General features: G+C 40.8%; 1 protein-coding gene across 1 annotated transcript in view; it reads right to left on the minus strand.

Moving 5' to 3' along the window:
• The window catches only part of MYRIP (myosin VIIA and Rab interacting protein), a 609,431-nt gene that overhangs the window by 168,327 nt on the left and 426,317 nt on the right, over positions 1-14,787 (minus strand). The window contains 2 exon segments of the mRNA XM_089672529.1: positions 12,148-12,245; positions 13,180-13,260. Coding sequence (XP_089528655.1) covers positions 12,148-12,245; positions 13,180-13,260 — 179 coding nt within the window.

The raw sequence follows: 14,787 nt of genomic DNA on the forward strand, positions 1-14,787 counted from the left end.
ACATCAGACGTGTCTTTACACAAAATGCGTCTAGGAGGAGCCCTTGCACGCCTTTGACGTCACACCGCCGGATCAGGAGGTCCGGCGGCCACCTTATGGTTCACACTGGTCAGTGTATTCAGCTATTCATGCTACCACTACTCACAGTCACCTTGTGCGTTTATTTATTCATTTTATCCATATATGCTTGCATTTGATACATTATTAATAAATCCTTTGGAAATACTACACTATGAGCACCTATATCTTTATTGCCTTGCACTGAGCTTCCACACCTCAGCCCAGGATTCCAGGTGACCTGTCCAGGCCTAGGAAGCAAGTCCTAAGACCAGACCAATATTTCCACTATCCACCACCCATACTGAGGGACCACCTGAGGATCGTCTTAGTACCAGGCAGTACCTGTTTAGGACCCTTGGCCTATTGAGGATTTTATATGCGCATTAAGATTGCGCTTCTGGTGAGTGGGCAATCTTTACATACCTTACATCGGGATGCTGGATTAATACTCATATTTACCAAAGTCTTCACACATTTCTTTGGACTGTTCATCTATTTCAACTCACCACACTGGACTTTTTATGTATTTCTTAGTTATTCCTGCATAAGATTTTGATTCTATTATCATTATTCATCTTAGCGCTGCACTTTATTTTTCATTTGTTCATTAGAAAGGTTTTGTGGTTCCTTTTTGTGCATTTAGCCGCTTTGAAATGCGCTCGCTAGGCTACCCATATACATGCGTATAACCTTAACATGGGAAGGTTGGACTTCAACGACCAGATGATGAAGCCATACTTAGTTTCCTGGAAAGCCAGACGCTGGTCCAAATAAGTGTCTGTTTATTTATTTCAATTGGCTCTATGTAACACTTTTGTGCTTTACAAAGAACCTGGACAAAGTGGATCCTTCCTAAAATTCCAGGAAGAGATCATCACGGCCCTTTCGTATCCAGAAGGTGCTTTGGCCCAAACCCCCAACACAGATGCAGTAAGCCGGCTGCATGAGAGGCATTCCTGATGCCATTCCTGGTACCCTAACCCAAAAGGCACCCCAAAAAAGATGTGTCTGTAGCAGACACGGAATTAGGCGTGACACCCGCTTTTTTTGTCTCTCCTGTCCTGGCCAACCTGGCCTCTACCTCAAGGACTGCTTCTGTCACTACCATACACCAGTGGACTATTAGTATAGGGTACAGCACGGCACAGTCTAGGGCACATATATGCACAGGGTCTCGAAAGATATTAGGTAGTTAGGAAACTGGCTATTGCATTTTGAGAGACCCTACAATCTGGTTAACAGTTAAAAAAAATAAAAAGTAAAAAAAAAAAACATAAAAAATAAAAAGTAAAAAAAAATTAAACAAATTAAAAATAGTTGTTTTTTTGTTGTCGAGTTACTGTATTACTGTTACAGTTTTATTGTTACTGTTTTATTGGTAATCATTGCTGTTTTCTTTGCAGGAATGCCATTCAGCTGCAGCACCAATCTGTTTATTCTGACAGCAACGGGGGGGGGGGTCTTGCTCTCAGAATATACCTAAGTGTGTGCAGCGCTGTTGGATGAGAGTTTTCATCCGCAGTTAAAATAGAGCATATATGCCTAAGCATGGGGGCCTGGGGTAGCCAGTGGGTGGATGGCCCCTATGCTTCAGCATATATATTTTATAATTTTTTTTGGCACAGATTTCAATAAAAAAAATTGTTTTATTAAGTTACTTTTTTATTGTTAACTGCTGCTGCTTTCTTTGCAGGAATGCCATTCAGCTGCAGCACCGATCTGTGCCCAAGCATGGGGGTCTGGGGTGGCCAGTGGGTAGGTGGCCCCTATGTTTCAGCATATATTTTTAATTTTTTTTTTAGGCAGAGATGTCTTCATCCACATCGATGTGAATAGAGGGATCTGTTAGGTTCTTTTTTTTCATTCAGTCTATGGGCTGAACGAAAAATAAAGAACATTTCATGCGTGCCCACCATTAGAAGTGGGTCGATGCAGGGTGGTATATTTTAATGGTGGGCATACCACATACTTTTTTTGACAGAGATCTCTTCTCTTTTGTACATTCAGCACATGGACTGCATAAAAAAAAAGAACATAGCATACAGTGAAGGAAATAAGTATTTGATCCCCTGCTGATTTTGAATGTTTGCCCACTCACAAAGAAATTATCAGTCTAAAAATGGTAGGTGCATTGAAACACTGAGAGACAGAATAGCAAAACAAAATTCAAAAGAAATGCATGTCTAACAAATTATGCACTTATTTGCATGTTCATGAGGGAAATAAGTATTTGATCCCCTATCATTCAGCAGGATTTCTGGCTACCAGGTGTCTTTCATACAGGTAACAAGCTGAGATTATAAGCAGTCTCTTAAAGAGAGTGCTGCTAATTTCATTTTGTTACCTGTATAAAAGACACCTGTTCACAGGAGCAATCAAACAATTAGATTCAAAACTCTCCACCATGGCAAAGACCAATGAGCTGTCCAAGGATGTTAGGGACAAGATTATAGACCTACACAAGGCTGGACTGTGCTACAAAACTATCGCCAAGCAGCTTGGTGAGAAGGTGACAACAGTTGGTGCAATCATTCGCAAATGGAAGAAACACAAAATAGCTATTAGTCTCCCTAGGTCCGGTGCACCATGCAACCTCATGGCCTGTCAATGATTATGAGAACAGTGAGGAATCATCCCAGAACTACACGTGGGGATCTTGTCAATGATCTACAGGCAGCTGGGACCACAGTCACCAAGAAAACTATTTGTAACACACTTCGCCAACAAGGATTGAAATCCTGCAGTGCCCGCAAGGTCTTTCTACTCAAGAAAGCACATGTCCAGGCCCATCTAAAGTTTGCCACTGAACATCTGAATGATGCAGAGGAGGACTGGTTGAAAGTGTTGTGGTCAGATGAGACCAAAATCGAGCTCTTTGGCATCAACTCAACTCGCCATGTTTGGAGAAGGAGGAATGCTGCCTATGACCCCAAGAACACCATCCCAACTGTCAAACATGGTGGTGGAAATATTCTGCTTTGGGGGTGTTTTTCTGCTAAGGGGACAGGACAGCTGCACCGCATCAAAGGGACGATGGACGGGGCAATGTACCATCAAATCTTGGGTGGGAACCTTCTTTCCTCAGCCAGGGCATTGAAAATGGGTCGTGGATGGGTGTTCCAGCATGACAATGACCCAAAACACATGGCCAAGGCAACAAAGGAGTGGCTCAAGAAGAAGCACATTAAGGTCCTGGAGTGGCCTAGCCAGTCTCCAGACCTTAATCTGATTGAAAATCTGTGGAGGGAGCGGAAAGTTTGAGTTGCCAAATGTCAGCCACCAAACCTTAATGACTTGGAGAGGATCTACCACGAGGAGTAGGCCAAAATCCTTCCTGAGATGTGTGCAAACCTGGTGGCTAACTACAGGAAATGTCTGATCTCTGTGATCCAACAAGGGATTTGCCAGGTACTAAGTCATATTTTATGAAGGGGATCAAATACTTATTTCCTTCATGCATTTCTTTTGAATTTTTTGTTGCTATTCTGTTTCTCAGTGTTACAATACACCTACCATTCGATTTTTAGACTGATCATTTCTCTGTGAGTGGGCAAACATTCAAAATCAGCAGGGGATACTTATTTCCTTCACTGAATATACCCATCAAGGATCAGCGACGTACTGGTACATCACTGGACTTTGAGTGGTTATACCAGGCATCATCCTTGTATAGTTTTTATCAACTGGCTATCGGCTTTCATGTAAAAGCAAACCTAGTGACTAATTAGTTGCAGGATTGCTTTTCAAGGCAGTGGGAAAAGATGCCCCCCCCCCCCCACTGCCTTCCACGGCCTTCTCGGGTAGTACCGTGCCATCGGGGGAACCTGAGAATGCAACCAGTGTTTCTGCCAGCTGACCATAGAGCTGATTGGAGACCGTAATGGTGCCAATCATCTCTATAGTCTAAGAAATCAGAAGTTACAAGCATTTCATCACTTCAGTTTTGCAGGATATAAACAGCACAATTTTTAAATTGGGAAAGTATTTGATCACACTGATCTTGGTTAGATCAGATGATGTAAGGGTAGAGTAGATATCTAGAGTCTAATAGACCCCAGATTTCTCAGAAGAGAATACCTGTCAAAGCCTATTGCAGTCACAGGGGATATTTACATAGAACCATAACATGTGAGGTATTGCCACAAACGTCAGATCGAGGGCAATAATTCTAGCACTAGACCTCCTATGTAAATCTAAAATTGTAGCCTGTAAAGGCTTTTAAAGCATTGCCTATGGATATTAAAAATGTATGTAGTTTGTCACCATTGCACAGGGAGTGCACAGGGTTTAAAGCATGTCATGTTGTGTATCTATATACTTGACATACCATCATCTTTTATATGTTACCAAACAATTGGCCAATATATTGTTTTTGTGCATTAAAAGTAAAAAAGTGTATTTTTTTTCAAAACATTTTTGTTTCAAAAAATGCTGCGCAAGTACTATGTGACAAAAAATTGCTGCACCCACCATTCTATTTACTAGGGTGTCTGCTTTTAAAAAAAATATAGTGTGTGAGGGTTCAAAGTAATTTAGTAATTTCCTAGCAAAAAATACAGATTTTTTCATGTAAACAAAAAGTGTCAGAAAAGGCTTGGTCTTCAGGTGATTAGAAGATTGATGTGTGGCATAAACTTCTATTGCTGGGCATAAACTGCCCCCCCCCCCCAAATGACCAATTTTTGGAAAGTAGACACCCCAAACTATTTGCTGAGAGGAATTTTAAGTAGACAGCAGAATTTATTTTTTTACCACAAGTTTTGGAAAATGACAAAAAAATAAATAATGGATATTTTATATGACAGAAATGAGAAATTATTGCTTTTTTTCAAAATTTTCAGTCTTTTTTTGTTTATAGTGATCAAACACCACTAAAAAAAAGCTCTATTTGTGTGAAAAAAGGACATAAATTTAATTTATGTACAAAATTGCATGACTGTGCAATTATCAATTAAACTAGCGGAGCGCCGTATAGCAAAACATGGTGTAAATTTCAATATCTTTACCATAGTTTGTAGACTCTATAACTTTCACACAAAAACCAGTATGCAGTTATTGGGATTTTTTTACCAAAGACATGTAGCAAAATACATGTTGGCCTAATTTTATGATGAAATTTGAGTTTATTGGATATTTTTATAACAGAAATGAGAAAATATAGTTTTTTTTCCAAAATTTTCGGTCTTCTTCTGTTTATAGTGCAAAGAAAAACCCAGAGGTGTTCAAATACCACCAATAGAAAGCTCTATTTGTGTGAACAAAATAACATAAATTTCATTTATGTACAAAATTGCATGACTGCACAATTGTCAGTTAAACTAGCACAGCACCATATAGCAAAAAATAACGTAAATTCCAATATCTATACCATAATTTGTAGACACTATAACTTTCACACAAACCAATTAATATGCAGTTATTGAAATTTTTTTTACCAAAGACATGTAGCAAAATATATTTTGGCCTTAATGTATGACAAAATTTGAGTTTATTGGATATTTTTTATAACAGAAATGAGAAAATATATTTTTTTTTCAAAATTTTCGGTCTTTTTTTGTTTATAGCTCAAATAATAAGAAACCCCAGAGGTGATCAAATACCACAAGAAGAAATCTCTATTTGTGTGAAAAAAAGGACATAAATTTAATTTATGTACAGTATTGCATGACCGCGCAATCGTCAGTTGAAATAGACCAGCGCCGGAACGCAAAAAATGGCCTGGTCAGGAAAGGGGGTAAATCCTCTGGAGGGCAAGTGGTTAATTGTAACAGCTTCTCATGTATGCTGCTGTACAGACATACACATTCTTGATATTGCTGATGGCTTGCATCTGTAGCCCCACAACTGCATTTACTTGTAGATCACAAGCTTAATAATGACATGCAATGCCAAGCTGCGGTTTCTAAAGCGAGCAAAATCCTCTCTTGTATTAAAAGAGGTATAGACTCCAGAAGGAAAGGTATCTTTACAGTGAGAGCTGTGAAAATGTGGAATAGACTCCCTCAAGAGTTGGTTCTGGCCAGCTCAGTGGATTGTTTTAAAAAAGACCTGGATTCTTTCTTAGATACACAGAATATAACTGGATACTAACATTTATAGGTAAAGTTGATCCAGGGAATATCCGATTGCCTCTCGAGGGATCAGGAAGGAATTTTTTTCCCTACAGGAGCAAATTGGATCATGCTTTGCTGGGTTTTTTTGCCTTCCTCTGGATCAACTCTGGGTATAGGATTATAACTTTTTTTTTTTTAATGGTTGAACTGGATGGACTTTTGTCTTTTTTTCAGCTAGACCAATTATGTAACTATGTGACTATGTTACAGGAAAGCGAGACAACCTGAAACAGTCATTTTTGTGCCTCTTTACCAAAACGAAATCCCGTCCTGGGCACTCCTACACCAGTACACCTAATACCTTTTTCTGTTCAAACTAAGGTAGAGCATACATCAATACCAGATCTGTCATTATTACACCAATTGCTAATAAACCATACAGGAGCTTGCTAGTCAAAGTGGTATCTAGAAGCCTGGAGGTAAAGTAAGACTATTTTATGATGCTATTGGAAGGTAACTCCTGACATGTTCCACTATATGGCAGGAATGATCCAGATCACTGCCACTGATTGATTTTCTGGACCACGTGTCTTTCTATCTTCTTCTTTTGGAGAGATTTTAATCATAAACATTTTAGGCAACACTGCCACTGATTGATTTTCTGGACCATGTGTCTTTCTATCTTATCATTTTGGAGAGATTTCAATACATAAACCTTTTAGGAAACACTGCCACTGATTGATTTGATTGATTTTCTGGACCATGTGTCTTTCTATCTTCTCCTTTTGGAGAGATTTGAATGCATAAACAATTTAGGAAACACTGTCACTGATTGATTTTCTGGACCATGTGTCTTTCTATCTTCTCCTTTTGGAGAGATTTTAACACATAAACATTGTAGGGAACATTGGCTCAGAGACCAATTACTAGCTATACTTTTCAAAGGTAACTTTGCAGTGAACATCTTGTAGTGCTTCATTAACTGACCAAAACTTCCAGACCTGAACTGAATATATGACAAACAGTACTATTCACAGGGTTTAGGATGACAAAGGTTAAGTGATTCCTAATGAAACACAGTAAGTAGGGCTTTCACTTAAAGTCCTTTCCTGCAGATATGGCAAGTACCCATACGTCTTCTATCTTTTTAGAAAAGCTTAATGAGCAGCTACTTTCTCACTAGCTGCTGTATAGTTTCATGTTGTTCCCAGCACTGTTCCTTATATAAAGGCAACTATTATCTTTACTCTGCTAAAAATAGTTTCCATTACATCTTTTTTACACCGGACACTGCACATCATTATGACTATTGGCCTTAAAACTGAACCTCAACTACCATAAAAATACAATTTAAAGCAGTCTGTATTCATTTGAAATCATTATACTTATTTTTTGTAATGCATCTAATGTAAGTAACTCAATCTGTCTCAATAATAGCTTAATTAAATGATCTGTATAGAAGATTGGGAGAGAAAGAGTCAGTACTTCTAGCCAGCCAGTCTCTGCTGAATGCAGGTGTTCAGAAAAAGAGCATGCCGGCAAAAGAAGAGTGGAGAAATATTTCAGTGGGCCTCTTCTTCATTACACAGTCACAGTCTAGGGGAAGGAAGTGACCAAGCTATACTGCTTGAGTACAGTACAAAGAAGTAAGGTGACCAATCTTGCTGTGCTGTCTGGCAAGACTTTATAAATCGCAGGGCTGGCTGAACAAAGTTGCAAACCTTTTGACAGGTATATTTAGCTGTTTGCCTAGAGTACAGAGAGTGTTACTAGCAGTCGCAAAAGCTTTTACAAAAACATTATTGAATGGCTGTAAGGAAAAATAATTTTAAAATGTTAAAACAACAGCATCAGTCATTGTTAGGAGGGTTTTGGGCCCCTCCTCTCTACGACCTCTCCATTTTTATGGGGAAAAGCTTTCCTGCTGACGGTTTGTGTTTCTTTGGAGAGGGGGCTGGCCTATTTTTTGACATCTGTTTGAGGGCTAATTAAACACAGTTTGGAAGTGGGGGTTGCTGTTTCTGTAGGGTGACTTCCCTCATGGTTTATGTTTCCCTGCGGGAGGTCTGGGTCGGGACCGCATCCTTGTGCCTTTTACATGCCCCACCTAGGCCTTCAGTGTACTGTTTTTTGACACACTGACTCTATGTTATTTAGACAGTTCTTCTTTCTATTAGTTTATTCTTTCTTTTATTCTTCCTCTTTTGGTTTCTTCATTTCTGTTCTATACCTATTTTCTCCTAGCATCTTCTCTCCCTTCCTTTTTTTCCCATCCTTTCCTGTCCCTCCTTCTTTTTTCGTTGGGGTGGATGCTGTGAGGCGAGAATGGTGATATTTGCTTTCCTTGTTTTGTTGTGCCTCTGAAAGGTATGACACTGTTAACTGCTACTCCGGAGAAGCGGAGCCAGATGCTTTATCATTTCCACAAACATAGATCAGAGATCTTGCTCCTTCAGCAGACCCATTTCCGCTTGTATACCGGCCCTACGGAATCGCTATTACACTCAATGATATCATAGTACTAATGCTCAGGCTAGGTCTATTGGGGTGTCAGTGTCCTTTCATAATACCTTCAGCCCTGAGGTCCTGAACTCCTTTATTGATCCAGCTGGTCATTACATTTTTCCTAAATTGAAGCATCAGGACTTTGTCTTTACAGTGGCAAACATTTATGCTCCTAATCAAGATCAGGGTCCCTTTCTCTCGGTGGTTCTTTTGGAACTGTCCTCCTTTGGTGGTCCTTGTTTCATCGTCGGAAGAGACTTTATTATTGCTCTTTCCCCTGGATTGGATACTTCCTCAAGTAAATCTTCTCTCTCCCCTGCGACATTAACTTAAATTAAGTCACGTTTACATGGATTGCACTTAGTGGATGTTTGGCGTGTTCAGCACCCTTCAGAGCGAGATTACAGTTTTTATTCGGCAGCTCATGCGTCTTATAGCCATATTGACTATTTTTTTGTTTTTTCTCAATATTCCAAGTTTTTACCTCTCTTGGTCACTTTTTATGGTTGGACCATGCCCCCATCCATCTCACGGTGCATAATCGACCTACGCCTTCACGTCACTTTTCTTGGCGCCTGAACGATACTTTGCTTAAAGATTCCCTATGTGTTGCAGAGGTCATGAAAACTATCAAGAACTTTGTTCTTGATCACTCATCAGATATCACAGGCCCTCTTACTCAATGGGAGGCCCTTAAATGTCTTGTTACGGAAGTATTTGTTCAGCACGGTTAACGCTTGAAGAAGGCTCAGACAGCGGAGATGCGTCGGTTGGTTTCTCTTATTGCGGCCCTTGAGTCCTCCCACAAATGTACGTTAGACCAAGTACTGGCAGTAGACCTGTCTAATGCCCATCGAGATCTACTACAATTGTTAGATTCCTCCTCTCTCACTGCATGGGACAAAGCTCGCAACACTTATTATTCCTTAGCTAACAAATGTGGGCAGCACCTGGCGAGGGTACTTCATCCACGACCGTCCCATCGCCCGATCCAACATATTCAGGCACCTGATAATACCAAAATCTTCCATAACAAAGGAATCTCCTCAGCGTTTGAACACTATTATTTTCAACTTTATAATTTATCCTCTGCGAATCCTGATGATCCCACAAATTCCTGTCACCCGGCTATGTTGCAATAAATTAGGGAGACAACGTTATAGGTCCTCCATGCACAAGACTCCTTAGTTCTCAAGTAGCCCTTTTCTGCTCTGGAAGTTCTCAGAGAAATCAAGGCTCTTAAATATGGTAAGTGCCCAGGCCCTGATGGGTTTACTTCTAGATTTTATAGGAGATCATCTCCCAGCTGGCTCCGCTTTTAGCTCAAGCCTTTAACGCTATTGACGACTCTCACCTGTCTTCTCCGGCTTTTCCATCTGCCAATATTGCGGTCATCCCTAAACCTGGCAAGGATCCCTCTCTCTGCAATACTATTGCCCAATCTCTTTGCTTAACCTGGACGTTAAGCTCTTTGTGAAACTTTTGGCGAACTGCATTTCACCCCTTCTCCCAGCCTTGATACATTATGATCAGATGGGTTTCGTCCCTGGTTGAGAAGCTAGAGACAATACTACCAAAACGATCCACCTTATCTCTTACATCAAACAACATGGCTTAAAGGCTTGTCTACTTTCATTTGATGCTGAAAAGGCATTCAATCACGTTGATTGGCGTTTCTTGCATCTTACCCTGAAGCAGATAGGTTTGGGCTCGCGCTTTATTGCTAAGATTGGCGTCGGTCCTCGTGAATGGTACGGTTTCCTCGTCCTTTTCTATATTGGACAGTACTAGGCAAGGTTGCCCTCTCTCTCCCCTACTCTTTGTTTTGGTCATGGAACACCTTGCAAAGGCTATATGGGCTAACGATTCTATAACGGGCATCAGCACCCCTTTATCACACCATAAACGTTCTCTCTATGCACATGACCTTCTTGTTTATATACAACAGCCACTCATCTCACTCCCATGTTTACTTCATGAGTTCCAAAGGTTCGGTATGCTTAGTGACTTCAAACTCAATATCTCAAAAATGGAAACATTGAATATTTCTCTACCCGATGTCACACCTTTGCTCAAACTTTTCTTTGCAATGGCGCCTGAAGGCTATTTCGTATCTTGGTGTTTTGATCTCTTCTGATCTCACTGCTCTTTACTCACCTAATTATTTGCCCCTACTCTCCTGTCTACGTAAAGATTTGGCCTCGCGGGGTGCCTTGTCCCTGCCTTGGTTTGGACGTATTAACACTCTCAAGATGGATGCTTTACCATAGTTATTGTATATATTCCAGACAGTTCCTGTCTCTGTACCTAGGAGTTTTTTCCTTTCTCTGCGTTCTCTATCGATCAGATTTATTTGGCATCAAGGTTTTTCTAAACTAAAGTATAAGCTTCTTACATATCCGAAGCTTGGAGGAGGCATGGTTCTACCTGACTTTGAGTTGTACTATAGAGCCACGCTACTGGCTCGGCTTCTTGATTGGTTCCCCAGACCCTTTCATAAAGCCTCTTGCATAGTAGAACAAGATCTATCTCAGATTGATCTTCGAGCCCTGCTCTGGGGTTATGGCTGTGTCTTTCAACGTCTCTCTGGCCTGTCGGTGTTACATTTTCTCCTCCTCGACCCTTCGGGATTTATGTGCTCCTATCGTGTCTTACTAGGTCCAGGCCTCGTCTATTTTGACAGTTAGGCCTGCAACTGCCTGTTTAGCCTCTGTTTTGGAAATGATTTGCTGGGCCCTACCATTGGGGTCTTTTGGAAGTGTGTCGCTTGAGACTGTCTCTTGCCTCCCCCCCCCTTCCTACCTCCCCCCCGCCTCTTCCTATCTCTGATGCCTGCTTCTCTCTTTTCTTCCTTTTTTTCCTTATCTTTTTTTTTTTCTGATCTTGACTTATATAGTGAATTATGCCGAGATGCGCTATGCTGTCCTTTTTGTCCCCCTCTGGGACGTGTTTCTGGGATATATGTTTTTCACTATTTCCTTGACAGCTGATGTTGATCCTTGGACTTTATTGATGAGCACAGAATGTCATAATTATTTTTCTGGATCATTGCCATGCTCACAATACCTGTTTGATCACTTTTATGTATACACAATGTCTCTTTTCATTCTGCTCTGTAACATTTGATACAAAATGCAATAAAGACAAATTTCCCATTAAAACAACAGTATCAGAGCTGGGTAAAATGCACAAATTTTTTTTAATAGTAGAAAAACAAATTGTGAAATTGACAATAGATGCAGGAATAACACACAGGTCTAAAATAATTCTGACCTAAAAGATATTGGGGTTGATTTACTAAAACTGGGGAGTGCAAAATCTGGAGCAGCTCTGCATAGAAACCAATTGGCTTCCAGTTTTTTGTCAAAGTCTGACTGAACAAATTAAAGTTAGAACCTGACTGGCTACCACGCACAGCTATTCAAGATTTTGTACTCTCCAGTTTTAGTAAATCAACCACATTATTTAAAAGCTGTACAGATCACGTTGTCATTTGCCTTACTAACCATTAAAGAGATAACAGCCTTACCAAGCTATCACTGTATGATTCAGCTTTGGCAATTGCTTCTTCTACCGCCTCTTCTGCCACACGTAAGGCCACTGAAAGGGTGTCCATCATGCTGTGCCCTAGAAACAAAAATGCACATTTATATGAGATGGCCATAATAGTTAATGCAAATATTAACATTTGGATAAAACATATGTGGACATTTCTCCAAATTACTGAGTAAGCTCTCTCCAGTTCAGAGAGAGTTTGGAGAGTGCAGGCTAGATAAAAAAGCCTCAATGTGCTCTCCTACCTTTTGCTTGACTTCCAGAAGACAAGCCAGGAGTGCAGAGGCATTTAGGAACAGAACGACCTGTTCCATAGCCATCATCACCCAGCTAGAGGATTTTTTGTCCTGTGTCACACCCATCACCATCCATGTTGCTGAGGCAGTTGATAAACTACTGACTGCTGTCAGACTTTTTTAGTGGTGAGAGGCCTTTGTGTATAGTGAATCTATTTATTACTGTAGGACTTTGCTACTGTCTGTGGAACTCAATTAAAAGGGTCCTCTGCCTCCTTTCACCTTCTGTCACCCTGGGATACATCGTGAGATTTTCTTCTCCCTTAGAGGACAAATGTCTTCATTTGAAGGTCAGCACTCCCTTGCCAGGTTAAAGAGCCCCAAGACCGGCGGACTTTGCATTTATTTACTCCACTATGAGGCCTAAGCATTAAAATTCACATTCCTTGATAATTCAGTGATTTTCAACTCTGTTGTTGCTGTTATTATTGTCAGTAGAGTCGTCCTTTGCTCCTTTGCTGGTGTGTTCTGGCAAAACCATTCACAGGAGATTGATAACATGACAACCCTACTGCTGTCTAATAATCTTGTTGCTGTCAAATCTGTTTAACCAGTATTATATTTTCAGAGCTCATGTCGGGTCCAACTTAAGACGAGTCACCACTGGAAACAGTAGGAAAACCAAAAATTTCAGCGACTCCCTAAAGAGTTATTGCTACACAATATTTCAGATTTGACCCAGAGCACAGTAACAGAAAATTGGACCTTACCTTGTGTTTGTCTGTAAAATGTGGAGTCGCTTCCACACACACTTCCTTCATTTTCTAAGCTTTCATCAATAAAGCTTCCTTCTGTTGATGGAGCAAAATAGAAGATTTTATGGTACAGAATTGCACAGTAATTCTATTAATATTAGGAGTTAAAATTGAAAAAGTTTTAGTTGTAAAATGTTCCAAACTGAGTTACATCAATGTCCTGACAGGTGGTCTAATAAAACTAAAATAAAAGATATTTGATAATTATTTAAACTTTTCTGAACAGTCTTATGGTGTACTTCCAATTATGAAGAACACCTATGTGCTTAGGCAACACAAAGCAGCCATTCCCTGACTGATGTAATAATAAAACTATTCATTTATATAATAAAAGTTTACTTATCCTAGTGATTAAAGGATAAGTTCACCTTTGTAAAAAACATAATAAATGCACATCTTTTTGCAGGGGACAACAACTGTGCATTTTTTTTAAAATGGAGCCTGTAAAGCAATGCACCAGTGATCAGCAGATCTCTGGTGCAATCTCAGGTTCCTGCAGTCTGTAAGTGTATCTGTCTGCTTGTATACAGGCAGGCAGTTACTGAATGACAGGAAGGATCAATGAACTACATAGAGTGCTCACCAGCACCCTGGCAGTTCATTGAGAGCTACAAGCTGTCATTCGCTAAGGCTGTCGGTATTTGTAGTTATTCCATTCTCAAAACTCTAGAGAATAAATGATGCAGCCTGGTGGGCGGGGCCCATGTATCTGCAGTTTTTAAAAATTGTGACAGCGGGTGCGGGGAGAAGTTCCCCGTCCTGCTGTCACAACCAGGGGCGGACTGAACATTCAAGCACTCGGGCACTGCCTGAGGGCCCGGGGTCAGTAGGGGGCCCCATAAAATGCCCCTGGTACCTTTTATAGGCTTTTTTGGGTGTGTTTTGAGTGTGGGCAAGGACGCAGGGGCCCCATGATCCCCAATTGCCCGGGGGCCCCATGAGTTGTCAGTCCGCCCTTGGTCACAACGGTGGATCAGAGGGGTGCAGGGCTGATGCAAAAGTAACATGCTACTCCCTGAATACTTATCCTTTAATTCAATACACATGCAAGGGAATCAAAAGATTTGATTTTTTTGCTTGCAGATGACTGGGAGAAAACATCTTTTTCAATATGTGAAGTTTCTTTTTGAAAAATGAACATTCTTTACCTACAGTATATACCAATGTAACCCGACTGAGTTACCTACCTAGAACTATTACACAGCACACAGGTCAGGGAATGTCTGCTTCTACAACATAGGGCCCTTTCACACTGGTGCGCTTAAAAGTGCAGTATGCGTTTTGAAAAACACATTTGGCATTTTTACATTGTTAGGGCTCGTTCACACTAGGCTGTTTTGCCAACGCTTGCCAAACGCCCCTATAGCGTTTGGCAAGCGTTGGTCCGGTGTTTGCGAAGCGTTTTTAACGCTCGGCAAACGCTCCGCAAACGCCGCATGCGCGGTTTAGCGGCAGTTGCTAGGCGTTTGCCGAGCGTTAATAACGCCCCACAAACGCCTATAATGCATTTGAGTGGTGTTACCGCTCTGCAAACGCCCCGCAACCGCGTCGCAACCGCACCGC

The sequence above is a fragment of the Staurois parvus genome, unplaced genomic scaffold, assembly GCF_062004578.1.
Source record: "Staurois parvus isolate SC_StPar_1 unplaced genomic scaffold, SC_StPar_1.0 ptg000130l, whole genome shotgun sequence".
Classification (NCBI taxonomy): Eukaryota; Metazoa; Chordata; class Amphibia; order Anura; family Ranidae; genus Staurois; species Staurois parvus.